Source organism: Calonectris borealis, chromosome Z (genome assembly GCF_964195595.1).
Source record: "Calonectris borealis chromosome Z, bCalBor7.hap1.2, whole genome shotgun sequence".
NCBI classification, from domain to species: domain Eukaryota; kingdom Metazoa; phylum Chordata; class Aves; order Procellariiformes; family Procellariidae; genus Calonectris; species Calonectris borealis.
In genome coordinates this window covers 27,211,253-27,239,006 of record NC_134352.1, presented here as the reverse complement: position 1 = coordinate 27,239,006, position 27,754 = coordinate 27,211,253, and the positions used below count along the sequence as shown (strand labels likewise).

Here is a 27,754-nt window from a genome sequence, read left to right as displayed (position 1 = left end):
TCAAGCACAACTCCAAATATATTTGTAATCATTAGATATCCTAAACCCCTTCTTTATCATTCATTAGTATAAATACAACATCAAAATTCATTCCTTGGAAAAATCCTTGAAAAAATTGAAGGGCTACTGTTAATCATGATCTCTGTAATAAATTATTCTTCCCAATTTCTTGTGTGATCAGACTGTATGGTACAAGATAAAAACAGAATTAAATCTGATCTTTATTGATACACTTCTTGATAGCTGCTGCTTCGTCTTTGTCTTTCTCCTGCTGAGCTGTTTCCCTGAGCCTCCTGATTCTAAAATAAATCACTGAATTGACAACTGGAATTTACGACTATCTTCTTGAAATGATGCTAAATTAAAAAAATAAGCAGCTTTGGTTCCATTCCTGCTAAATTACTGTATTTGTCATCGGACAAAAATTTATTGTACCTTATCATAGTTCTTTGTTCATCAGATGTGCAAATTACTTAAATATTGCACTAAAAATCACAGCAAGAGAGCTGCCTGTTGCTTACATTGACCTCTTGAGCTTCCAAAAGGGAGAGTTAACTTGTCTTCAGTCTACTATAGTTACAAAAAAGTCCGGTTTAACACACAGGACAGAGGTATGTCTTTCTCTTCCTCAGCAAAATATTTCGTGCCTACCTTTCTACATGATTAAATAGGCCCAAAATGTGTCCTGTTCATGAAAATCAGACTCGGTCTTCAGCATCCATGGATCTTAATGTAGCTTTTCCAGATTTCTTAATTGCAGTTTTAAAATGTGCATACTGCTGGTTGAGTACAGTGACGGTGATATTATTGAAGCTGCAGTGGAAATCATCAGCATTTTCATGTTAAATTCAAAATGTTTTTGCTTAGAAACACGGTTAAAAAAAAAAACCTGAGTTTTTGTTTGGCTTTGCTGAGGAGCAAAGTAGTCCTTTATTATATTCATTTGGAATCCATAGTGACTTTTTGCACTGCAGTGCTTCTTGAAGGGGAATTGCTATAGTATGGCTGAATTAATACCATTAAGACTGTGTTTGATCTAAAAGGCCAGTTTTAGTGTCCTATTTCAAATAGGAAAGTTAGAAGTCCATTTTTTGTCTTTAGACTAAACCAAGTATTTCCAAAATATACAAGGTCAGAAAGTAAGAACTGCATTTGAGCATCAGTGTCTAATAATATGATTACTTTCTGTTCCATTTAGCACTATCTTTTTGTGACTGCATTCTTTAAAAAAGGATCTAAATTGCTTTTAATGAATGCATTGATTGTTCTGATTCATTTAATACAGTAGTTTTACCACACATCTTTTACAAGATTAATGCATGATCTATGAGCTTCTATGAAACCTAAGTATATTGCAGGTTTCCAAGGGTTTTCTACTAACATAAGAACATATTGATGTTGTTTTGTCTGTCCTCTGGACTATCATTTTGATTCTCCTTGTCCCTTTACTCTGTTTTTTCTTATTTTTATGTTGTTATCACACCCTCTTAACTCATTTCAGACTACCCCCCCATTTTTAGTTCAAGGAACATGGTGAACAAGTATCTTCTGACAGTGCTTTACCTTATTTTCTGGGCCTCTGTGCAGAACACCCACACCTCTTTAGGTGCTGGTCCATTTCCTCTGTGGAATTTCTAGGCTCCAGTGGTATGTCTCTATAGCTTTTAAATGTAAGCAGGGTGGCTTTTTGAGATGCTGCGTTAACCCTTTCATTGTCTTGCCTTTTGATGGGGACAGTGCTTTAAGAATAAATATGGCCAAAACTCAAAGGCTGTTACTTTTGCAGGAAATTACTTTTTTAAAGGGATACTGTCAGGCTTCTTCATCATTAAAATTTAAATTTATTTCTCATAACATCATAAAATATTTATCATAAAATATTCAAATAAAACACAGCAGATAGATTTCCAGGGTATCTTTTAAGTCATATCCCTTAGATGCAAAGATACTACAACAACATGCTGGGATATGGCTATCTGATAGCAGAATTGTCAAAACTGAACAAAAACCTATGGAAGGGAAATTCCTGAAAGAAGACGACTTTTTTTATTTTCATTTTTTAAAGGGCATGGATTTATTTTGAAATTTCTTTCTGGTTTTCTGTAACACTGCACTGTAACAGTAAGAGTTATTAAAAAGTTAACCTGACATTGTCCCACTATGCTTTTTGCAAAATTAAAAAAATAAATTCTTATTCAAGTGATAGTGACTTTTCTGTCAGGGTAAAGAGATAAATATTCTATTTTACTGTAATGCAAAGAAAGGGTTTGCGCTTTTCATGCATGCATAGTTATTTAGGATATTAATATGTATGCCAAACATGTAAGTGCTTACACTAAAGCTTAGCTTCTGCCTTTATAGAAAAATAGAAATTAAGTATGTGGTGGTATTTCTTTTGTACATGAAACCAAGTTTCCATGAAATGCAACATTTTATTTGTAATGTAAGTGAAGCTGACGTAAGTACACTTCAGTTGATTGTATATTTGAAGCGACTGTCCCTCAAATTTGAGTATGGCCAAGGTGGATCCAAATGTAAATAGATATTTGGGGGTTGAAATTTTGTTGAGTTACTTCTCTATGAAAAGCACTAAGGGGGGAGTGAATGGGGAACATTGGATATCACAGGAATATTGATGCTTATTATTTTAGGGGAAGGAACAGTTCACAGTCATAATCCTATCTCTTAATAAATGTACCTTGAACTGAAATTCTAAACATTATTTCATTCACTATTGTTTCTTCATTTAAATATCTTAAAAGAAATGTAGCAACTGTAAATTTACAATATTGAATTGCAAAGTTGTAATGTTATAGCTGTATGTTAAAAACACTAATGGACATATTTTCCTCTTCTGAAATGCAATTGGATGAAGAGCTGTTATCAAACTTGCATCACTTCAGAGAACTGCAATTTTTTTTTGCCAAGATGTTTAAATTATTTTTAGTATGTTAGTAATATGGATATGCATGGTTGGTGTATGATCAATAATAATGTAGAAAAGCAAAGTCCAATCAATTTTTAGATTTTGGGTTGCTATACTTACCTGTTCTAATATATGAAACTTCTAGTCTTTTAAGTACTGTTTTTAAATGCATAAAGGTAGGTGTAAATCTGTCTTACAAAGTTAAAACATGTAACCTCAAGGTACAAAACTGCTAACAGTAGTTTTCCTTTGATATTTAAGGCAACAGTTTGTTTTCACAGAATACTGAAGATGTTAGAACGTGAATTCTGCAAATTTATTTCTTGGAAGTTGTAGCATTTTTAGGTCTTGTCTGCTAACAGTTGACAACATAGCTATCCTATTTTACTTCATGAATGAGTTATCAATTTAGTGTTGTGCCAGGTATGAGAATGCGTAGGAGAAATACTACCATATGCTGACTATTTTTTTTAGTGATTTACTAAGTTTTTCTTAGAGGAAAGTCATCTTTCATGAACTGATTTGGGAGTACAGCACAGTTGTAATGTTTGAAGACCACTTCATGTGTACATGGGATTTGTAACCCATGGTATGTTAAATGGTACCTTTAGTTTAGCACATCCTGGAAATCGGCATATCTTGTTCCAAATCCTTTAATATTTAGCATCCATGATTTCAAGAGTAGTATGTCTGCATGTGCTGTTAAAATAAGTACTTTTTATCATGGTTTAATACTTGCCCATGCAATAGCTTAAATCCTGTCTTATGTTTGGAAATCTCTTTTTTTTATTATTTTTCTTTCAGGTTTTGAACTATATTCCATGGTGCCTTCTATTTGCCCTTTGGAAACTCTACACAACTCCTTGTCTCTGAAGCAGGTGGATGAATTTCTGGCCTCTGTTGCTGCTCCATCAAGGGAAAATCTACAGGAGACAGGTACTGATTTTAGTTTGTAATTATGTTCATTTTAAATTGTTAAATATTGTGTAGTTAATCTTTCCGGTATTTTACAGCTAACAAGTAAACTAAAAAATGAAATATTTACATAAACCGTAATTTTAATTTTTGCAGTATGGACACTGTAATAATTCATTGAAGTGATGTCTCTGTTGACTGGGGTAGTAAATTAAGGATTTAATGAAATCGTAATTGGTTTATTTCCTCACATTAAGAACTCCTCTGTACTGTCCAACACCGTTAGCTGAATTACAAGGAATGCTATTTAAGTGAGCATGGAGTATTTCCAGCTTTATACTGTACTGTTTTCCTGGTAGTAACCTCAGCAGAGTAGTGTTGCCTTTTACAAGCCTTCTACATCTTAAAACTGTGTACTTCCTGTTTCTTTCAATATTACTTGGGGTTTCTCCTGTGGAGTACCTTGCAGTTACTTAGTTTTTTAGTAGTTTGTGCTGTATGTTTAACGTTTAAGTGATCTTGAAATGAAATGCAAACTGAGTTCTATCCATCTGCATCTCTCTGGGAAGATGACTTCTCATTGTGATTCTACTGCTGTGTCTTTGGAAACAGATTCAGTTAGGTCAGATTTACCACATATTGGGATGCTTATAATTCATGTGTCAGGTGATTGAAAGTCATTCTTCTTGAGGAAATGCCTAAAGACTCATGCTTTGATCAGAAAATTTGTACTTGCTAGTACTCATACAAAGGTTACCTAGATGTTAGGATTTGTTCTTTTTTTCTGTTATAGGATTTTTCCTTTTTTTAGTGTTATTTTAGTTTTATACCATTTAGATTGTAATCAGCAGCTAATTTGATAGAGTAGGCCTCCTATATCTGAGAAGGAAGATAGCAATTTAAGACAACTGATGTTACTGAAAAAGAACACAGGGAGGCTTATAGGTATTTCAAATTTCTCAGCTATTTAAAATGCTTTGTTACACTGGTTAGGAAGTTCGTGTTTCTTCAAAACCCCATCAGAATTTAGAAGTACACAGAATGAAAAAATATTTAAAAAAAACCATCATACTTCTGTGGTGGTCTGGTTGTCACCTTTCTACAAAGGAGTGGTTGGAAATTAGACCTGAGAGAATTGAGGCCATAGGTGCTTTGTTCTCCTTCTGCTTTCCTATAACATTTGGAAGTTGTCTAGAGGATAGTCTATTGTATGCACTTTTCATAGGTGTTGTGGACTAAATGCCTATTGCAGTGCAATCTTCATAACCTATGAGAAGTAGCACTAATGCTTTTGCCAGTCTTCTTGCAAGGCAGCTGTTACAGAAATTTGGCTTAGCTGCCTTAGCCGCATGAAGTTATCGTGTCACTTTCTGAGGTAAAAGGGAGATTTTTAGATTTGTCTTTCATGCTTTGAAGTTTTGACACTAGAGTCAAAAATTGGTAGCTGAGCTGCAGGTTGTGTAACTGTGGCATCTATACTGTTGGACACATACACAGTTCTGTGGATACTATTTTTGACGTTTTGCTCAGGTGAGAGTATTTTTATTATTATGTGTATCTTTTCTCCCCCGCCATTTCAGCTTCTTCAACTTACATGATTCCACTGTCAGGAAGAAAAATTTCTTTAAATACATATACCCCTGCAAAAATTCAACCAACACCACTTGAAACTTTGCCTGAAAGGCTAGCAACAGAGAAACCAACCTTATGTAAGTAACTTCTGTCAGAGGCAGAATGGCTAACTTCATTACATTATTTCCAGCAGTAGGATCTTGCTTATATATTACATAAATTCTTAGGGCAGCTATTTCTTAACATTCCCTGTCTGTGATATAAGTGGGATCATTTTACGGGTTAGCAAGAACTCAATAGCATTGCATGAATAGTTTTAGCAGTAAAACTGTGCTAATAGTTACTTTCTCTTACTCTATTAAGTGTTTGAAAGAATTTCTATAGCCTGAAAATTCATGGGGTTTGGTTTTGTTTTGAAGTATGGCAGTATTTCCAGCTATCTCCAAGTAAGACAAGCAAAGGAAATTTATTTATTTAAATGGCAGAATTTCCAAGATGTTTTCTAAACATCTGCCATAGAGCTTTGTGACCAGGTTCTGACAGAAGCTGCCAATAACACAGTGATGCATTTAATCAGCAGTATATTCAGTCTGAACTGTTGGCCAGCTACACTGTCTGCTTTTGGATATTTGTGCTGTTTTAAGGGCCTCTAGAACAAAATCCCATTTCATTTCTGATCTCATTAATGTAGCTTTTTGTGTGTTTCTGTGCTAGGTAACTTGCATTTTTCTTGCTTTTGATGCTTTTTAGCATGGATATTCTTAAGGGTAAAACCTAATATTTATTTTTCTTTATCTGTACAGCTACCCCTGGATCTTCTGTTTGTGTATCTAATGTTAAGCTATCTCTTGAAGAGGCCTCGCTAGATGTAGAACTTAGTGGTGAAAGTCTTTCTGAGAAGAAATGAAGTTGATCAGACAAAACTGGAAGCAACATCTTAAACAATTTTTCATGTGCGTTCAACTAAATTACTGAGCTTTCAAAAGCCATTCCTGTCTGCAGTTCATAGTGCACTTATCTTCAGTTTATATATGGTTAACTAGTGTGCACGCTACATATTTAGGTCAAAGGTCTCTTTTCTCATTTTCTAAAACATTTCAGGAAATATATTTATTTATCAATTTGATGAACTGCACACCTTTAATGAAAAAGCTGCACATGAACCTTTTCAGTGTCTTCAAATATTTACTGTAAACTTGTACAAAAAGAAAATACCAATGCAGTGGTATGTGTTACAGTGGCTCTGCTGATGTCACTGTAATGAAGGCATTGTCTGTTGTCATTATAAACTTCTATTTTCAGGAGTCTATAATCTCCCTGTGAATTTCTTTTGTGGGCTGAAATGTAACACATCTTGGTTAGAAGCTTTTTATTAATTTAAATACATTTCCAAAGAGATCTCTTTTGCCTGGTTTTGAAGATAAGCAGATGTTTTCTGCATTTGAATTATTTTATATCATATATGCTGCAATAATTAGGCATGATGGAGTGAGTTAACGTATTGTCACTTTTGACTCTTCTGATTTTTATTCTGTGTTTACATCAGACCTGTATCATTCAAATACACCTTCTCTTTTGTTGTTTAGTATACATGCTTGTATACGGGTACCTGTATATCATCCAGCGGATAAAACTGTCTTTTATATGTTTTTAGCAAAAACTTCTTTTGTTTACTAAAAAGACAGTTTTATTTGCTTTGCCATATGTTTCTACAAAAAGGTGATATTAAAAACCAGGTTTTATAAAAAGAGAAATGGTTACAGCTGGTCTGCTAGTAAGTGTATCCTAAAAATTGTAAATATTCCATCTATGCTTTATTATCATCCCTTCAGAGTAGAGAGAGACTGTGGTCTACCAGAACTTAGTGCTTACTGTTGCAAAATACTCAGGATTCATCATGGCCTGGGAATTTTCATACCTCTCTCCTTCCAATCTAGGTGGTTGACAACAGCTCTCACAAAAAAAAACATTAAAGATTTTATAAGAGCTGTGAGAAGCATTAGTAAGTCAGTGGAACTTTGAGTTACTGGGTTATGTAGAGTAATCATCCAGTCTCGGCAGTTCTTGTGATTTTATGTGTGTCATGAAAAATTATTGAATTATTATAATTATCCCAAGTGTATGAAAATATTGTCCACTTTAGTAAGTTCAAGTGGCTGATTATTAATAACTGACTTCATAAACTGCAAGTTAGATAATTCCTTTCACATTTAAGTTGCAGAAGACATAGCTTCCAAGTAATACTTTTAAGCCGGGCTCTTACTCATGTCCAGAGCCAATGCAACTATAATTACATTCAGTTGGCTACAGCGTCTGTTTCCAGTGTTTACCACACCACACTTCAGCAGACTAATTCTAAAAATGCTGGTTAAATACCAAAAATATGAAGGGTTTCACAGCTATATACTTAAAACATTTCATTTTCTGTAGTGTAATTGTGTTATTAACAGTGTTGGTCTTGCACACAACTGAATGTACACTTGTTTACCATTTAAAAAAAAAATACTGTTAAAATTTAAATATGCGTATCATTCCAGTCAACCAAAGCTGTGGCATAACTTTTTTTTATGTGCTCCTAAATAAAAACAAGGTCGCTGGCAACTTCTCTCCATTTTGTTTTCTTCTAAGAGCATATGTGGAGTACAGTGAGTAGTTGATTCAGTATCTCGGTGGAAAAAAAATTTACAAATAAGCCAGTACTATAGAAATAAGCCAAAATTTCTCTTGGTGGTGAAGGACATGACTTATAAGAAGTGAGGGTCTATTATTTTTTACTGAAATCAATCTTCAAAAAGGTAAACGGTAGTCACACATTCTGCAGTGCTTCCTCATGTTCCAGAATGGTAACATTAAATACAGAACCACTGTGAGTGCTCTTCTATTTCCTATTACTACTCTGGCAATAAGGCAGAACATGGGCTGTACTGAGCTGATTTGAACCTACTTTTAGTCCAATTTCTTTATGCAATTGGACTCTCTTTCACATTAAACTTTTTGAACTGTACATCCTATTCCAACAAGTTCACAGAAAATCAGTGATTGAATATGACTGTAACTCCCAAAATACTACCACCCTGAAATGTAGTTTAACTAAACATTAAGCATTTCCTTCAAAAATGAAGCTTCATTACCAAACAGAGCAAAACACAAATGTGTTTGTAAAGACTCCTAAAATTATTTTAAAATCTTGTTTTATCTGTTTTATGTTTCTTTGTTATAATAAAGACATAAATTTGAGTTCTCTATCTCATTATACTAGCAAGTAAAATTTGTTAAGAGAAAGCAGATGTTAAGAGAAAGCAAGTTCAATTTTGTAGGAATCCATACGAACAAGCCTAGGGAGGTATACATGATCATACACTGATCAATAGCATCAAAACCAGCGGAGTTCAAAGGAAGATGGCAGAAGAAATGTAACAAAGACTTTTAATAGCAATTTCAATGCAATAAACTATCCAAGTGGCAGAATGTAGAGATTTAACACTGTTTTCTGTCATCTAACACAGATGAAAGCATAATGTTCCTTTATTTTTCCTGTATTTTTAATTTGTCAGTTTACAGCAATTATGTTGTTGATAGACCCATAAGTAACTTGCTAAAGAAAAAACTGCAAAAACTTTTCCAAAAAGTCAGTTCTGGAAGAACTGGTAGAAGAAAAGAAGGGTACTTTCTAGTAATGGGTTGGTTGTTTTATTTTTCTTTTTAAACCATGGTTTTAATTTTGCTTGGTTTTGTGGAGAGGACAAATTTCATGGAGTATTTTCAAATACTAATTTCTCGTCTCCCTCACTTAGCCCTTAAAAACAACCATCTTCTGCTCTGAAATATAAAAACTGGTGTAATAACAAAGCAGTCCAGAGTATATTACTGTGGAAAACATACGCCGAATAAAAAAATAAATCAAACATCTTATCTATAAAGAAATAAAACTCTAAACCACATACAGTATTATCTCCATCAGCTTTCTAACTATTCATTTTTAAATGTAACAGTCCTGTGGCCTAAACAAATACAGTTCCATTGAGAATAGCAAAGACATTATTCCAGCTCTGAAGTTCCCTGCAAAATAGCTAGCTGGAGGTCTGGCTCAGTCTTCAAAGGATGTGCAGTTCTGTCTCTGATCCCTGTTTCTTCTTTTAATGAACTAGTTGAAGTATGACACAATATGAGAGCCCTGCAAATCATCTGTGCTTTGGAGACAAATTCTATTTGCAGTTCACAGTGTAGAAAAATCTTGGAGAGAGCCGAGTGTGAGTGGCATCAAATGTGGGCCTTTGAGGAGGAGGATGCACTAAATACAGAGAACATCCATATCATAAAAGAGGTAGAAGCTAGTGTGGGAAAGACCTTACAAGAAGCTTCTGCATTGATACAAAACCAGTTCTAACATGTACTTGCTTAAGAAAAAAAAAAAGAAGAATGGATGAAAAACGGTTTGTCACCACGCCACATAATGTATGAATGTAGTATGCAGAAATAGACTTCTAGTCCAGACTTCTAAGAATTATAAATTTTCATGTGATCTGCTACTAAGGGAAGAATCGGCTTTCTGAAATAACACTGAACATGACTAGAAATCATTTATTGTCTTCCTAAAGGTCAGTGTATATTTTTCTATCATAAAGTTTCTGGAAAAGAGGAATTTCTATGTGGCAATTACGATGTCTAGTGGTGTATTCCCTTTCAAAAGGAGTTAGCCTAATTTGGTGATAATTGCTCTGATCTAAACAGGATTATGTGGTTGACAGGTTCTAGTGAGAACTTTTTTGGTTTTCATCAAGTGATAAATAAGAAGTCCAGGAAAGGAAATTCTCATATTTTACATGGGTATCTCAAGATTAGCCTGAAAGGGAGTTATATTAGGCTATTTTTGCCTGGATGTATCTTTTATCCAATGTGTTTTTGAGAAATCCACTTTTTGTGCAACATTCTTGATCTATATAATCTGATGTCCAAGTAGAATGGAAATACCATCAAAGCCATTTTCTGATGCACCACACTTACAGATCTCCATTCTGTTCAGTAAAAGGGAGAAAAGTCACCAACACGGGAAAACAAGGTAATTGGATGATGCACATTTTGTACCAGATCAAGAATTTTCCTAATATAATTGCAGGATCTTTGCTTCCAACAAACCCTATTTGGTCTGGGTGCACGTCTCACTAAATCTCCTGTTCTAATACATCTCTCCAGAAGAGGGAATAACTGCTCTTTCATAAGATTATTATTATTTATTGTATACTAATATAAATACTAAAACTCTTGTGAATCTCTTAAAATCTGAGTATAAGTCCATTTGGACCTCTGGTCTTATTTGTCTTAAGATTCTTGATAACTTTTTAATTCCTCTTTTGGGTGATGGCTGGGAATATATTTAGACTTAAAACATCGTTTCTGAAGCCTCCATAAATTATTTTAAAAGATTACTCTGGGAAATATTTTGAACTATTTATGAACCTCAACTAAGAGTCTACAGTCATTTTTAAAGAGGACTTGCACAGTAAATCTAGGGTTCAAACTACTGATGTCTGCAAAGGAGAAAATCAAAAGAATTCAAAAGACTGAAATGACATTGTATTTTAAATAGAATCAAAAAAAAGGAAAAACTTGGAGATTCCAGCCTTTTCTAGGCTAAATATTGGTTATGAACAAGTAAACACTGACTCAGACCGTGTGCAGTTCTGGGCCCCACAACTTAAGAAGGATGTTCAGGTCCTTGAATGCATCCAGAGGAGGGCAACAAAGCTGGTGGAAGGGCTGGAAGGCATCTCCTGTGGGGAGCAGCTGAGGGCTTTGGGTTTGTCTACTTTGGAGAAAAGGAGGCTGAGGGGCGACCTCATTGCTCTCTACAGCTTCCTGAGGAGGGGAAGTGGAGAGGGAGGTGCTGAGCTCTTCTCCCTGGGCTTCAATGACAGGACATCTGGGAATGGCTCAAAGCTCCGTCCATCAGAGGAGGTTCAGACTTGACATTAAGAAGCATTTCTTTACCGACAGGTTGGTCAGACACTGGAACACGCTCCCTAGAGAGCTGGTCAATGCCCCATGCCTGTCAGTGTTTAAGAGGCATTTGGACAATGCCCTTAATAACAGGCCTTAACTTTTGGTCAGCCCTGAATTGGTCAGGTAGTTGGACTAGATGATCGTTGTAGATCCCTTCAAACTGAAATAGTCTATTCTATTCTATTCTATTCTATTCTACTCTAAACCATTATTAATTCCCATACATTTTGACCTCAACATATGCTATGCATTCAGTCACAAACAATAAGGTTAAACAAGGATCGTAGGAACACAGAATAACTCAGGCGGGAAAGGGCCTTGGGAGGTCTCCAGTCCAACCTCTTGCTCAAATCAGGGTCATCAGTGAGACCAGACCAGGTCACCTAGGACTTCATCCATTTTGGGCTTGAAAACCTTGAAGGATGGGGACTGCACCACCCCTGGGAGCAACCTGGTCCGATCATGAACATGTCTTCATCACTTCTTTTGCTTATTTAATAGATTTATATTTTGATTTTGACAAGCTTACTTCAGTTCACTTACCAGATCTAGAACAATGTTAGCAAGTACCTTCTGTTGCCTTCTCCTATCATGTGCATCATTTGCCTAAGACTGGTCCAAAACTTCACTTCCCTTTCCCAGTAACTTTTAAATCTTACAGTGTAGGACAGAGTGCATCTTTTCATGTTCCTTGGTTCTGTTTATTGCTTCGAGATGGTCTGAATCAGAGTTGGTACTAACTGAACATCTGCAAAACACACAAAGCTCTAAAAGCACCACCTTTTTCACATTCTTTCCTATGCTTACCTCCTCCATCTGGACACAAATTCAGCCTTGCTTAAGTAGCCTGAATTCCTACTGAAATCAGCTTAGTCAGGCAAAAAGTGAATTTGGCCCAAGAAGTAAATCAAGGGATACTTTTTGCACTCACTAAAATTAATTTTTTTAACTTACTATATAAAAAATTAAGGTGGGATTTTATTAAATGGTGTACTTAAGACATTTTGTTTAGGTTTTAAGTAAATTTTCACTATAGTTTCTTTTAACTTAGCCAAAGAGCCTTTTAAGATATGCTAAAAAATTACTAAGCTTTTGGTTTGGGATGGCAAAAGTTGCTAAATTGTATAACAATAGATAATATTTCTCTTTTTTTTGGTCTTTTAATATAAAAATATTCCAGTTTTAATAATTTTTTTCAGTGTAAAAGTTATGCTACTATTTCAGCCATACCCTGCTCAGATTTGTTTTTTTCCTCCCTCTCCCTCGTCGCCCCCCAAATAAATACTTCCTATTTTATCCTGAATGTGATCATGGATTTCCAGCAAAATCTAACTTTTCAGAATAATGGCTGCAATCCTTAATAAGGGAAAAGAACCTGAATATTTAATAAAAAATGTTTGTCTCATTGGGTTTTTGAATTAAATCCATGTGCACAAAAACAAAGAATTAAACACACTGAGTAAATAGTCTTTCAATTGCTCAGCTTTCAGCCCTTGTGATTTAGTAACTTCATTAATGCTCAAATCACCATAGCAGTTTCCAATGTTCAAGCCTGGAATATATAAAAGCAAGGATAAAGCTTTTTGATAAAAGCGCTCCCAGGGTAATAAATAAGGAAGAACTTACAGAGAAGAAATGGAGCCCTTTTTCTGTGTGTTTTACCTTTAATATTATGTTTACTTTTTAAAATTGAGTTACATTGTCATTCTAATTGACAGTCATTGATGCAGGAACCTACTGATGAGCACAGCCATCATAAGATGTAGGGTATTTCATGTTCTGGTCAGGGCGACGATGCAGACAAAATGGTCTGTAATGGTCTGAGTTTCTCTCTATGTTGAAGCAGCACTAAAAAGTGTTAACCAGATGTATGTAAAATCTTGGATGACTTTAAGAGCACTGCAAAAAATAGTGAAATACAGTAGTCAGTCTTGGTAAAATCTTAATGACATCGACGGTGCATGGAAAATGCAGAACTTTGAAAATTATGGGGGTTTAGAAGATCTAGGTTTATTTTCAAATATTTGGTGTGGAGTATGGATGCTATCTTTGGGAGAAGTTTTCGGGATCTGCCTTTCTTTTGGTTCCTAGAAATTTAAAAGACAATTTTGCACTACGCTAATTCTGTCAGTGTAATAAATGTTATTAAATATTACAGCTTATTAAATGTTCAAATACCTGATTTGTGGTGGGAAAACCGCTAATCTGTAAAGCATGTTTTACTTTAAACAGTTACTTAGCTAGAACACGTCCAAGCATCTGTTATTTCCTGAAGTCATTCACCACTGCTGCCCGCCCCCCATCAACCTTGGAAGTCCAACTCTGAGACTGACTGACAACTCAGTCAACAGCGAGGGGGGGAAGTTATGGGGGGAAGTTTGTTGGGGGAAAGTTGTGATATATGGACTCACAGGATTTTATAGCCTCATTTATACCGCAGGACAACATAGGAAGATAGAATTTCTGACTCAGGCTAAAACTAGTATTGCAAATGTCAACATGACCCAAAGGAGTTTGTGTACTGTAAGCAACATAGAGCGTCATAATGACTCTGAATTACACTCCCAAATTCCTTTTCTCACACTGCTGCTTGACCAGATATATTCTCCATGTTCTGTACTAAAACTACTAATTTAGCTCTTAGAACACTTTTGTGAACTTGCAAAACCAATGACTCTTAAGGGCTTGCAGAGCTAAAGGGACTTTAGTTAGAATTCCTTACAAAACCCTTGTTCTTTGTTTCTCTGTTGTTTGTTCTAGCTGAGAATTTCCAAGAAATGCAAATTCTAGGTGCATCTGGGTGCACAATGAGGGGCTAGTCTGGGGGCATACCCAATGCCGACACCCTTCTCTGCAATTCAAGACCAGATGACCCGCAGCCTTCTTGACCATTGGGACCAGAGGGAGACCTCTGTACAGAGGACATCTATGCATTCCCAAGGAGGGTAATAAACTTTAGCTATGTATTTAAAAATGTGTCTTTAAAGACCCAGTTTCAGGAACAAAATCTGGCTCAACTCCGCCGCAGGGGGATTAGAAATACCACCTGTGTGGTTCAGCTCCCAAAAAGCTATTATTGAGAGGGGGAAAAAAAAGGACTACAATGTTACACTTTCTCTTCCCCTTCCCTTTTATTTTTACTTACAGGAGGGAAATTAGGCAATTGTTTGCGAGGTTCTGTACAGCATTTTTGCTCAATCTTTGAGTAGCAAAGTAAAATAGGTAAATGATCCAACTGTTTTTTGGCAAAACCGTTACTAAAGCTTTGTATCTAGTCAGTGTCCAGACTTTGTAGATGTAGAAATACCACAGAGGTTACAGACGGAGATGGGCTGTATTTTGGTGAAGACAAGTCACCAAGAGATGATTATTTGAACCCTTCTTATAGCTGCATACAAACTGAAAAGATACGTGAGACTTAAAGCTTACTAAGCCACAGAGTATCAGAATAGGTGGAATAGGTGGAAGGCAAGGCTTGTGCCAAGAAGGCTCACCGCCTAGCGCCCCAGAGAGCCGCCTCAGCGGGGGGATCCAGCCAGCCATTCCAACTCTTATGGCCCAGCTGACTTGGTGTCTCCTCCAGAGCAGCGCCCTGGCCCCAACCGCAGGGAGCCGCAGAGTTGTGGAGCCAGCAGGCCCCCGCCCCGCCCCGGCGTGCCATCGGCCAGCCCAGGGCCGCCCTCCGGCGTGCTGCTCACGGCTGCTCACCTCGGGGCCCGGCGCTGCCCGTCCCGCCCCACCCGTTACCGGGTCTCAGCCTCCTCCTCGCAGACGCCAGCACGCGAAGGGCGGTTTTACAGAGAGAAGGGAGCGGGGAGCGCGGAAGGGGACAAGGCGAGAGGCGGCCATGGCGCCAGCCGGGCCCGGCTCGGGTCGGGTCCGGTCGGGTCGGGTCGGGCGGCGCCGGGTCCGCCCCGCCGCGGGATGCGGAAGCCGCCGGCTGCCGTTGGGACCCGCCCCCCGCCGCGCGCCCCGCCCGGAGCTCGCGGCGCCACCCGCCGCCGCCGCTAGCTGGCGCCCCGCCCGCCGCCGCTGCGCCCCGCCCTCAGCCCCGGCGCGAGGGGCGGGGCGGACCGGGCCGGGCCGGGCTGCGCGAAGCGCAGCGCGCCGCACTGGGCGCCTGGCTGCTTCTTCCGCGCTCCGCGCGTGGCCCCGCCGCCTTGGGCCGCAGGTAGGAGGCGGGGATGGCGCCGCTCCGCGCAGCCGTCGGGGCGGCGCCTCGGCCTCCGGCCCTGCCCGCGCTTCAGGGAGTGGGTACTGGAGGGGGTCGTCGAGTGGGCCCAGGGGGGGGCCGTAGGGCGGGGGTAGCCGGGCCGGAAACAGTGGCGTGCGGTGAGGCCCGGGCGCGGCGTGGGGCGGCCGGCATTGTTGGTGGGGGGCGGGGGCGGGCGCGGGCCGCGGCGGGGCCCTCCGGGGAGCCGCGGGGATGCCGCCCGCGCCCCCCGGGCCGGGGCGGGAGCCACGCGGAGCCGCTTGGCGCGGCCCGCCCCGGCCCGGCGCTCCCGCGGGCGGCGGCGCCTTTGCCCCCTCCCAGCGGTGCTGGGCGCGGCGGCGGGGCCGCTGCCAGCGTGGGAGCGTGTGGCGACTGGACCCCGGCCCCGGGGCCGCGGGCGGCGGCGCGTAAGACGGGCTTTGCCCCCACAGCGCGGAGGTCCTGGCACATATACCCCGCCTGCCTCTTCCGTGAGCTGAGCGGCGGGCCCCGCGCTCCTCGCAGGCCCGTGTACCTTGCGCTCCCAGCCCACGGCTGCTTCGCGTTCCCCAGAATGCGGTGGAGGTAAGGAGGCAGTGAGGAGCACCGCAGAGCGTTCGTGGAGCTGTCCGGGCGGGTGTCGGTCCCGGTACCCGCGTGCGGAAGGAAGCCTTGGGGAGTTTTCATGTAGGGCCTGAAGCCTGCAGTGAGGTTTGGTCAAGGGAGCTTTCGGTGCCAGCTGCTAGTAACAGTGTAAACGGTGGAAAAGCCAGAGTTCACCTGTTAGCACCTGCATCTATTCATAACCGTTTATAGTTCTCTTCAGTTGTAACTTATAACCAGCAGCAGTCCCCATACGATTCTTAATACTCTTAGGCAAGTGCTAAACCTGAATATGACCTTAGTATTCAGTCCGATAGTAACAAAGTGCATTAGTGCCCGGTTCTCTATGGGTAACTTTATATTTCTCTGTAATAAATCTTTCTTAGTGAAGGGTAGAGGGAGGCTTAAAGCTCTGTTTAAGTGATTGTACCGTCCACGATACTCATTTGTGCACTCTAGCGTGCATTAAAGTGTTACTTTACAGAGTATGAAGCTTGCTAAGCTGCTTTGGTTTATTGGCAGGCATATTTTGCCAATTCTGTCTCTGCATATTAAGATATTGGGGGAGTGTCTCTGAACAGTTGAGGTGCTGTTTTGAGTGGTCTACAGATATATAGGAAAATAGTCTCAGGTCTTAATTTCTTTATATATAAGTTATTTATATGCTATTTTACACAGCGGTTTTAGCTGGCATAAGTGTGAGTGAGTATGTACGTACTATAAAGAAACTAGCGAGTCATGTGCATTAGTAGATGTTTTCTCTGAACATATCTTTGTTTATTAGTGTGCTCTCTGTGTGCATGTACGATGCTGTACATGCTTGCATAGCTGCGTGTGGAAATGAATCAATGGCTGAAGCGTGCAGTTACACAGATCTCAGTGGGAGTGATGGAGAGGGTCTGTGATGGGGAGAAGGACTTGCTGTTTGTACCAGTAGTTGGCAGACTTCTGACAAGGCTCATCCTGAATACCGTAAGAGTTCCTGGAGTATTTCCAGGAGGGGTGTAGCGAGGACTGGGGAACCGATGCTTTGTTTTGCCATGCGGAGTAGAAGTGTGCAGCACTGATTCTCCTTCCTTACTTTTTCCTAGTCATCTCTCTTACTGAAAGCTTCTCCTCCCACTACCCTGCAGCTGTTGGTGTATTTTGAACCATACTCTGTTTTACGTGGTTTGCCTGCTTTACTGTTATTTTTATTTTTTCCCTTGAGGAAAAGTGCTTATTAGAATAGTGAAAATGGTGGAGGGTGGTTCTCACAGTGACTTTGAAAGGGAGGGAAGTGAGGCAATGGCAGTGCGATCACTGAAATTAAGTTCTTGCATAACAGTACTGACATTGTAGCGTGGCTTTCTTCATAATCTCTCCTTTGACCATCCTTATGCTGCTGGCTTGGCCACCGGCTTTGCGTAATCATATGCAAATGTTGTAAGTTATGGTAGATTCAGATGAACTGAATATTCCGGGTCAAAGTTTTCTGTTCGCAGTAGTTGTAAGTTTAATACAAATTTACAATGCCTGCATGTGTTATTGAGCTTTTATTAGTTTTTATTCCATACTTGCATTACACTTAAACACTTGTTTTTAGGTAGCGTTTAAGTATGGGAAGGAGCATTTGAGAAGAAGGCAGAGAACAAAACTTTGAAGCCATTATATACATAACTCTAGTAAGCTTGAGGAAGTGACCTTGAGCAATGTGGATGGTGTAAGTGAATGAGACACCTTTCCAACAAACACCTAAATCTGCTGCAGATTGCATGAAATTAAGACAAAGAACTAGTCATTTAAAGTGCTTCAGTTAAAAAACAAACCAAAAAACTCTAAATTGCATTGATTAAACATATTTTTCCTGATATGTTTGAGTAGGTCTTATGTTTAACTAGTATCTTTCTTTGAATAGCTGTTCCTAGTCAAAGGCTGAATATAATACTGGTTTTGTTTAGGTTGATAGTTTCAAAATAATATCTGCAGAGCTGTATTTTCAGACGTGGCAACATAGGATACTACCAAACATGTATTTCTTGTCTGACACAAAAGCAATGGAGACCTTTATTCCATTAGCATTTTGGTTTTTAAAGACAAAAATCAGTATTTATTCAGTGAAATCTGTAATACTTTAAAAACTCTGCTTTCTTTCCCCCACCTATCTTTATTATTTTAAAAAGGCAATTTAATTTTTGTTGACAAGCCAGGTTGTGTTATGGTCTTTTGTTGTTTTTTTCCAAGTGGGCTAACCTGAAACTTGAGAGAACTTTGAAAATGAAACTTAGATATTGGTTGGTGAGAAGATGAAAATCAAAAATACAGAGAAATAAAATACAGTTATGAAGAAAACATTTTTTTAACTTACTAACCCACTAAAGAATAAAAATGATTTGGTTCATGATATGCATCAGCTTTTTTACATGTGTCTCACTGTTTTATATTTTGATGAGTGATGATAGTAAACAGCTATCTTTATGCTGGCCAGGAGCATCAGCTTACTGATGGAGTGGGGGGGAAGCATTCATCTGTGATTCCATATAGCAAGGAAGTCGCATTGTTTATTTAAAGGACTCCAGATATTTCGGAAAAGTTACCCTCTGTTAAACACTTCCATCTAATATTGCTTGGCAAAAAGATGTTAGAAGTTAAATAGCCTTCTTTCCCACCATTTTCTTTTTACTTTCCCTGCTTGCTAAGTCTGCTCATACAAAATTCATTAGCTTGGACCAACTCTTGAAATTCCATCTGTCTCTTTTCTGTGTAAATTGTATGCTCTGTCATGCTGATCTGGTCTGAGCTAGTCGCTGGAGTTGCCACTTGTATTTCTTCAGTAATTCATTTGTGATCCTCTTTATTTTTAAAAGGTAATTTCCTGGATCATAATTGTTTTCTGTTTAAAGCTGCATTAATAAGAAGAATTAATAACAAGAATAACAATCTGGTTAAATAGTTCTTGCTTCTTGCAGTAGGAACATATTATTAGAAGTTGATTTAACCTTTTGCAAAACATGTAATAATTCCTTGTGGTATTTATTGTCCAGTATACTGAATTGCTGAGGGGCTTAATACTTCACCTGTTGACAAGAACCTCTCCCCCCCTGCCCCCCCCCCGACTATTCTGTAGTTATCATTTTTACTGGTTGTTTTGTGGACTGTTGTTTTGCATCACATCCTAAAGTTATGGCACTGACCTTATTAATTCAGTAATATCCATTCATCTGTTTTCTTAAGGCTTACAGGATCATAACATATGCTTTATGCATAATTTCATTTTCTTGCATTTAATTTTGAGAAAAAACCTGTGTTAAACTTTGTTCTTACTCAATCTGAATGTTGTCTCATGTGATGCAACAATTTAGTATTACCTCCATTCACTTTTTCGTTAGCATAAAGTAGTTCGGAATTTCTCCTAAGGAACAGCAAGAGTTGGTGAAAAATGTGTATAGTTTATTGATATCTTTCATGAGCTTGTTCGCTGTAATTTTTTTTTTTTAACCTCCTTTTCCTGTCTCTACAAACATGGTATCAGTGTGTAAAACACAGCTATTCTAGAGGATCTTCAAGAGCATGGTGAAGCCACATTAGTCTAAGTTCCTTCAGCTGGAGGTAAAGAGAGTGGCTAAAGACAACCATCTGGCTTTGGCAGTACATGCAGCAGTATCATCAGCTTTCAGTAGAAGAACCCATAAGCTGCATACATCTCAAAGTCTATGGCCTGGCTGCCCCAGCTCTAGAAAAAGAAACGTGGCACCTTTCTGGATACTTTTTCGTAGCTGCATTTTAGCTTGTTTTTTTCCTTTCAACTAAATATATCGCTTGTTTTAGTTGCAGATTGGAAATAATTATTTCCAGAAAACTTTGCTCTACAAGTACATAATTGCATCAGCATATTTCAGTGATAGAGAAACAAGATGGGATTTCCAAGAGCACATACTACATGTATGTGAATTTTTCTTTTCAGACTGCAAGGGGAAAGGTGTAAACTTTATTCTTCGCCTTCACAAACAGAGACAATTGAAATAATTAAAAATGTGTGCTGGCTTCACATGTGCTGGGTGACTTTACTTACTCCTGATATTTGATAGACAAACATTGTATCTTTTAAGTGCATTGTATATGTTAAGTAATGACAGCACAGAGAAGGGGAAGTGTCAAAACTGGCTTGATATCTCTATCCAGTATGTTTGACTCTTTTACAGAGTTGATATCACTGAGTCTATTGCTGTCTTTCCATTCTGCCATCTGCTTATTGCAGTTATGAGCATTGTATCAAGGAGGCATATCTTTGTGATTCTTAACAAATGGTACTACCTGCAGGCTTGGCATCTGGAAAAAAAAAATCTCTGCTTAAAAAAAAAAAAATAAAATTAGTAGTTGCATGGACAGGAATTTAATGCTTATCCTAAAAAAGGCATCTTCTCAAATCAGTTCATATTCTAGTTGAGAAGTAACAATGGAAATACCAATTTACAGAAAACCAGTTCTTTTGCTGAGAGCAACTTACTGTGGTTTCAAAATAACGCAGACTTTTTACAAATCATAGGAGTGTCAGGGGAAACCCCTCTTCGTCTTTCTTTGTCATCTTTAAATATTGATTAATTAAAGTTGATACTTTTTGAGTCATTTACATTTCTCTCCTCAGAAAGACAGTAAGTAATACATTTAACAAAAAAAAACCCCAAATGATCAGGAAAAAAAAAATCCCAAGCAAAACATGCATTGGATGCAGTAAGAGCGCATGGCAAGAGGTCATTCCAACAACAAATGATTTACAGTGTGTATATTAGCATGGTGTGATGTTAGACATTAGTGTGTCATACATGTGTTTTTCATTCGTCCCATGCTAATCTTTGAGTGATATCTGACAACTTTGTGAAAGATTCAGTAATTGGAAAGCCTTTGTATTCGCCAAATGTGGAGGTTTTGATGATTTTACTCTCAAAGAACTATCCCAAGCATATTAATGTATTCTTTGAGGCAATACAAAGATTTATAGTACTCAATGTAGTATTTCTATTCATTATTCTTTTTCTCTGTGTTTTAGACAGTTTTCTCAATATTTAGCTGGATTGGGTCAGGTTAATTTATATGCAGAGCCTGCTTTATAATATAAAGAGAATTGATAAAATCTCATAAAATCTTAATGAACTGAACTGTATTCTGCAAGCACTTCCAGTCTGTATTGGTCAAGTGAATCCTCTTGGTAACTGTTATTTTCAGTTATTTTCTGTACTTTTAAAATATGTGAAGCAGCAGCAGCAAAGAAGAGCCTATGGCATCTTGTTCCTCTTCTCCTTGTTTTGATTCTATAGTAAATCTTTAATTATAAATTGTCTTGAATTGGCATCACTCTGTTTGTCATTCTTTTTGAGAATCAAGAAGACAAGGCAGCTGTGATCTGAAGAAACACTCTTTTTAAATTGAAATACTGTTTTTTTTTCAGTATTATAATTGATGCTGAGAATTACTGATGAGCTTACTCCACTGCACAGCAATGAACCTAATAGTAGTCATCTAATGCCTTATAACCATGAAATGGCCTAAAAATGCAGTCTAAAAATTTTAAGTATGTATTTGTAGGTAATGGTATCTACATTCACAGATACTGTGAATCTCTCAAATGATTTTCTGTTATATAAGTCTTCTAAATAATGTTTCTCTATCTTTTTTTACCAGATAAGGAGACAAAGCATGTTGAAGCCATATGGCAGCTTGAGTAACTCACATTAAAAGTCTTGGGAAAGAACACATACATGCTGAGTTTTGGACTCTGCCTGTGGAGCTGGCCAGTCATTCCTCTTACCAGTTAGCAGTGCTGTTCCCTTGAGCTTCTGATGTTTATGGCACCAACTTCTGATGCTACTGTTGGCTTTCGAGTGTCTGTCAGATTTCTTGTTTTTAGAGCTATTCTTTGGACTGGAGCACAGAAATGGAAGTTCTGCAGAACTTCAGGCTGAAGTTCTAGGCTGGAGCTTGCTGACTTGAAGGCTTTTCTGCTCTGATTTTTCTTTGTACTGTTTTTGGCCAATGAGGGGTAATTGTTCAGCAGTGAACTCCTGCCTCCTTCCCTCCTGCTTGTAGTTATTCTTCAAAGTTGATTGCTTTTTGTTACCAGAGCACACACCCATGTTTCAAACAGAAGCAAATGATTTTAAAAGCTAAGAAGAGCCTTTGTGTTGCTTTCAAGTTCTCAAGGCTTTTTTAACTCAAAAAGTGCATGAAGACATCTATTCCTCCCTCCCTTTCCTTAGGGCACATATTGCTGTGGCAAGTGATTGTTGGTTTTGGGTTTTTTTTTGTTGTTGTTGTTGCTGCTGTTTATATGTGACTAGATAATATGATTAATTTCTAACTGTGCTGTATGAGTATTTTATTTATACTTTTTCTAGCATCATTTCAGCTTTTTAACAGAATGGGTTTGGTCTTTCTGGAAGATTACTGGAAAGATTTCCAAACTGCAGGGTAAAAATCAGGAATTAAAAGAACAGGAACAGTTAAATACTTAGGTTTCTTGGCTAAAAGCACAGGGTAACCAAAAGTCTTAATGCAAAATTTTTCTGTGCTATGCCTCCAGTAACCATGGGTCCTGATGATGCAGGAACTATAATTTCTACTTAAGGAATTGTCATTAATATCTTTAACTCAGTGGCTGAAACCTCACTATATTTATTGTCTCACTGCTAGATATGGTGCTTAAGTAGGAAACAACTGCAACTGCTTCGACTATTCTGAAAGTTTCAGTTGAATCCATAAATATGTTTCAAAGTCAATTAAATATAACGGGCAACATTCCTGAGTTTTATGTGAATGGTTTTTTCAGTGAAAAATTTTGGTGTTTGGTTTGCTTCAGTATTTTAATCCTTTATTTAGCTTTTGCTGTGTTACCTGTATTGTTAAATTCAAAATGCTTAAAAGCTGACTAGATGAAGTGTATCTGTGTATCTGTAAAAGTGATGCTACACGAAACTGGTAATGAAGAATCCTAAGTAGACCATGATTATAAGAACTGAAAAAGGACATCTAAGACTAAAGGAATGTTAGTAATAGTCTCTCCATAATAGAAGATGGTCAATGGCAAATAAAATCCTCTTCAGCGAAACTGTGGGGATTTTGTTTAGTCCTAGTTTATTGGCATAGGACGGGAGCAGCAGGTTGATTTGAGACTAAGCAGGGAAGCAGCGGTGGGAACATTACTTAAACTGCTCCTTTGCAGTCCCTGAACAGAAACAAGGTAGGCTTAAATTTTGCATGAGGCTAGATTATTTTCTTTTGCAAGTGAGATTTGCATACAGCTTCCCCTCTTACTTTAAGGCAAATGAATAGAGGTTGATCTTGATGGGATTTTTGGGGGTGTCTGATTGCAGAAGTTTGAATGAAGTATTGAAAGGGAGGGAGTGTTTTCCTTCCCTTTCTTATTGCATCTTTGCTGCTCAGCCTGTGTTCTGCTAAGCCTCAGAATGGCAGCAAGTAGCAGCTTTAAAAGTTTGCAAACTGATAATAGCATGTTTTAAGTCAGTCTCATTTGTGAAACATTGAGCTTTTGAATGTCGTTTACGATGACATTCAGAATCGTGTTTCTGCTTGACACTTGGATACCAACTTTCCTTTATTCTTTGAGTCTCATTGCCTTTAAACATTACAAAGCTATGCTGAATTTTTTGTGAACTATATTGGCTAGAGAGTCACTAGCTACTGTTTAGAGCAGAGGTGAGGCTGACAATGAAGGAAGCATGGATTTGAAAACAAATGTGACCTTTCTATTTTGTGAAGTAACTGTGTCACTGAGGTGGTGTAGATGATGCTGAAAACAAAGAAAAGAAAAGAATTAAGCCTTCTCTGTGTTCTGGCATCCACTGGCATATATTTGCTGGGATATTGACCTTGGCTTTCCATGTTAGAGATGATAATGGCTTATGGCAGACAGCTGTATCTGTAAAGGCTGTATATTTGGAATAGTTGTGAGGGAAGAAAGGACAGGGCAAAATAGTCTATTTCCAAAAGAAACAGAAAAACAAATAAATACCATAGAATTCAGAATATTGGTTATTCTTAAGATGCTTATAAGAATCTTATGCTATATTCATTAAACGCTAGTATACTGTTTCCTTTGTTAGAAATACATTAGAATAAAATCATGTGAGTTTGTTTGGTTGATTATGAATAAGACGATAGGTTTTTTTGGCGGAGGAGGATTGCTAATGACCTATAAAGACAGCTGTTGAACAGCCAGGATGCCATTCTTTGAATCTAAAGCAAGCTGCCTTCACATCTGGAAGAGGGAAGCATTGCAGTACCCTCAGTAGATCAGGTCTGGTCCGTGGTCATGCCTGACTGAGGTAGTAGCTATTAGACACATTTTGTTAAAAGCTTTGTTTACTAAGATTATTGTAAATAGAAAAAATACACAGCTGAATATGGGACAAGTTGCTGTGGATGTGCTAATGGTTGTAGATGGCCTCAGAGGCAAGGGGCTGTAAGGAATCAAATGGACTAAAAGGATGAAAAAATGGACTGGAAAGATGCTTCTTTTTTGTACAGTACTACTCAAGATGTTTTTAACGTTTAAGAATATCAAGAGTATATTTATGGTATCTTTTATTAAAAAAACACCCAAGATAATTTTAAAAGGCAGACGTCGGTGATAGTTTTGTTATGCAACACCCTGCAGAGCATAAGACAAGGCTGAATAGAGAAGTGCTGGTCATGACTTCTGGGTGGTACAAAATCTCATTTCTGCCATCCTCTTGCAGCTCCTCGTGTTGCATAAAGGCTCTATTTCTGACCAAGCTCTGTTTTATTTTTAGGAGGATAGCATTGTGTTTAAAATGGAAGTTGACATAAATGGAGAGTCCAGAACTACCCTGTCCACCCTCCCTGTGCCTCTTGCAGAGGTGAGTCCTGCGGGCAGGATGGAAGCAGAGAAGCCCCGCTGTTCCAGTACCCCCTGCTCACCAATGCGACGGACGGTTGCGGGATATCAGATTCTTCACATGGACTCTAACTACCTGGTTGGCTTCACAACTGGAGAGGAGCTGCTAAAATTAGCCCAAAAGTGTACAGGAAATGAAGAGAATAAAGGGGAGTCTGGGCCGAACTTGCGCTCCAAACAGCTTGATTCAGGACTTACACGTTCTTCCCGTTTGTACAAAACTAGAAGTAGATACTATCAGCCGTATGAGATCCCAGCAGTAAATGGAAGGAGGAGGAGGCGGATGCCCAGCTCAGGGGATAAATGCACTAAGGTTTTACCATATGAACCTTACAAGGCACTTCATGGTCCCCTGCCTCTTTGCCTTTTAAAAGGTAAAAGGGCTCATTCGAAATCCCTGGACTACCTCAATTTAGACAAAATGAGCATTAAGGAACCTGCTGACACAGAAGTGCTGCAATACCAGCTCCAACACCTTACCCTTAGAGGGGACCGTATGTTTGCAAGAAATAACACATGAGCTATCATCTCAAATTTGGAACCAATTTCTGATTATTTCTCTGCTGCTGCAAAAATCCACTGTTGTACTGTGTCCATGACTGCCCACATTGTAGGAGGTTGTATCAGCTAAATGTTATCAGAAAGTAATTTATTTGAAAAGAATCTTGGCAATGCAATGTGTTACAAATACTCGGAGGGAGAAATCTTTCCTGAGCAAGCAGCTTCTGATGCAAATTTGACTGCAACTGGTGGATATTTCTTTGGACACCTTGTAACAAAAAAAAAAAGCTTTTGATTTTTTGGTTTGGGATTTTTTTTTTTGGTACAGTTAGATCTAGTATTTACAGTAATTTAACACTGAAAAATTGGTGATGTCTGCTTGGTTGTTGCTAATTTTGGCTTGATGTTAGAAACTTCTCTTGGATAAGTACTCAAGTTTAGGAGGTTTTTTGGTTTTACTTTTTGTTCCTGTATTCTACAGTAAAATGTATGGGTTTTGGTTTTTTTACATCATGGAGAGGAAAGTCAGCTTGGCTAAATTGGGTCACTTGCTATTTAAACAATCCAGTTCAAACATTTGCAAACTGCATTTGCACTGGTGATGAGGGTGAGATTCACTCATAAAACAAACCTTTGCTACTTGAATCCTATTAAATAATTTTTTAATTTCTGCATGGAAGTAATTGCTTTGCCTCCTTGGTTCTATAATCCTTGTTCAAGATAAGTATTTGCATTATTAAAAATAAATCTTTTTGGGAGTGAAGATTTTTTTTGTTAGTGGGATTTATTTTTTATATTGTCTTGACACACAAACAAGGATTCACTTCAGACTCCAGTAAATACACTGGAATGTCTGCATTGGTATGTCACTAGTGTTTTTTATTTTAATTCCTGATTCCTGTATCATGTATAGGAACAGAAGGTGTGAAATAACTTCAGCATTGTGTTGGAAATTCAGTTGATTTGAAGCACTGAATACTTGAGATCTGGAAGGCTGATTTTTTTGATGGAGTGCAAGTGAAGTGTTTCTGTATCAGCATTGAAGAGATGATCCTGGATTATTCAACAGAGTAGATTGAATACACTGGCTTACTTTGTTACTTAAGAATTTTTTATCCAAACATGACATCAATTGCAGTTTTGACAGCTCTATTCCTAGGTGTATTTAAAACATTTTAGTAACTTAAGTTTAAAAACGAAAAACAGTTTTCAGACTTTTTTTTTAGGTGCAATCTTTTACTGAAACAGTGTGCTACTTGGTTTTGGCTGATGACCTCTGCAGAAGAAGTTAAAATAAGATCACATTGTTTTGAAACAGAAATTATTTGATCAGTTGTTTCTGGTAGAATTAAGGGGATTTTTTTGTTTGTTTGTTTATCATTGAAAATGAATAGAAAGCACTAGTTAGTGCACTGTGGAAAATGAAGAGTTCTCATTCTGTCATTTACTCCACAGTTGTAAATGAAGGCAGCCCAGTAGTCTGCATTTTGCTGGTTTGATTATCTTTTTTTAGGTTTATTAGAACCTTTGCAACAAACTGATGTGTATTTTTAAAAGTTAACTACACCTGTGTAAATTTAATGTACTGAACAATGATCTTGGAAGTTAAATCTTCCTGTATAGTCTTTAGTTTGAGAAACAGAATATGGTCAGATGCCAAAGAGATGGGGGTTTTGTTTAAGGAATAACACTACTTTATTGAAATACCCTATGAAACTGTATTTCTGGCTGAAAAATAAAAAGGGTGGTATAAACACCTATTGTTGTGGAGTCTTTTGCTGTGTAGGAGAAAGAGGACATTTAAAAAATACGACTTTAGACCAGGGATCATTTAAAAACAACTTTAAAGCAGGGATCTTGGACTTTGTGAAATAGGTGCTTAGGATTGCTACTATGTTTCAGGAAATGGGCCATGCAATTATTAATATTTTGTGCATGTTTCTCATGTCATCCTGTGTCATAATTCTATAGCTACACTAACAGAAAGGTTGATGGCTAAGTTCATTAAAAAAGTGTCAGTACTTTATCTGTTTGGTGATTTGCTCGTGAAGGTGCTTACAAGTGGTGATATTGTTTGCTTAACTCATACACACTTGCAGCTGTCATAGCATATCCTCAATCAATAGCCCAATGT

The 27,754-nt window shown here is 38.2% G+C and overlaps 2 protein-coding genes across 5 annotated transcripts in view; both read left to right on the top strand.

The window, feature by feature from the left end:
* The window catches only part of PPIP5K2 (diphosphoinositol pentakisphosphate kinase 2), a 53,536-nt gene extending 44,772 nt beyond the window's left edge, over window positions 1-8,764 (top strand). For both annotated transcript variants that reach the window (XM_075137162.1, XM_075137163.1), the window contains 3 exons: window positions 3,731-3,862; window positions 5,422-5,550; window positions 6,217-8,764. In XM_075137162.1, coding sequence (XP_074993263.1) covers window positions 3,731-3,862; window positions 5,422-5,550; window positions 6,217-6,320 — 365 coding nt within the window. In that variant the 3' untranslated portion in view covers window positions 6,321-8,764. The remainder of the gene's footprint in view (window positions 1-3,730; window positions 3,863-5,421; window positions 5,551-6,216) is intronic.
* A 6,720-nt stretch (window positions 8,765-15,484) lies between these two features.
* MACIR (macrophage immunometabolism regulator) lies at window positions 15,485-27,378 on the top strand. 3 transcript variants are annotated; one of them, XM_075138137.1, is made up of 3 exons: window positions 15,514-15,584; window positions 21,867-24,498; window positions 24,995-27,378. In XM_075138137.1, the coding sequence occupies exon 3, from the start codon at window positions 25,016-25,018 to the stop codon at window positions 25,637-25,639; it is 624 nt and encodes a 207-aa protein (XP_074994238.1). In that variant the 5' UTR covers window positions 15,514-15,584; window positions 21,867-24,498; window positions 24,995-25,015; the 3' UTR covers window positions 25,640-27,378. The 3 variants fall into 3 exon arrangements, with proteins under 3 accessions (XP_074994237.1, XP_074994238.1, XP_074994239.1); XM_075138136.1 differs by lacking the exon at window positions 21,867-24,498 and having other exon boundaries at window positions 15,485-15,584; XM_075138138.1 differs by lacking the exon at window positions 15,514-15,584 and having other exon boundaries at window positions 23,028-23,421.
* Window positions 27,379-27,754: the final 376 nt, after the last annotated feature.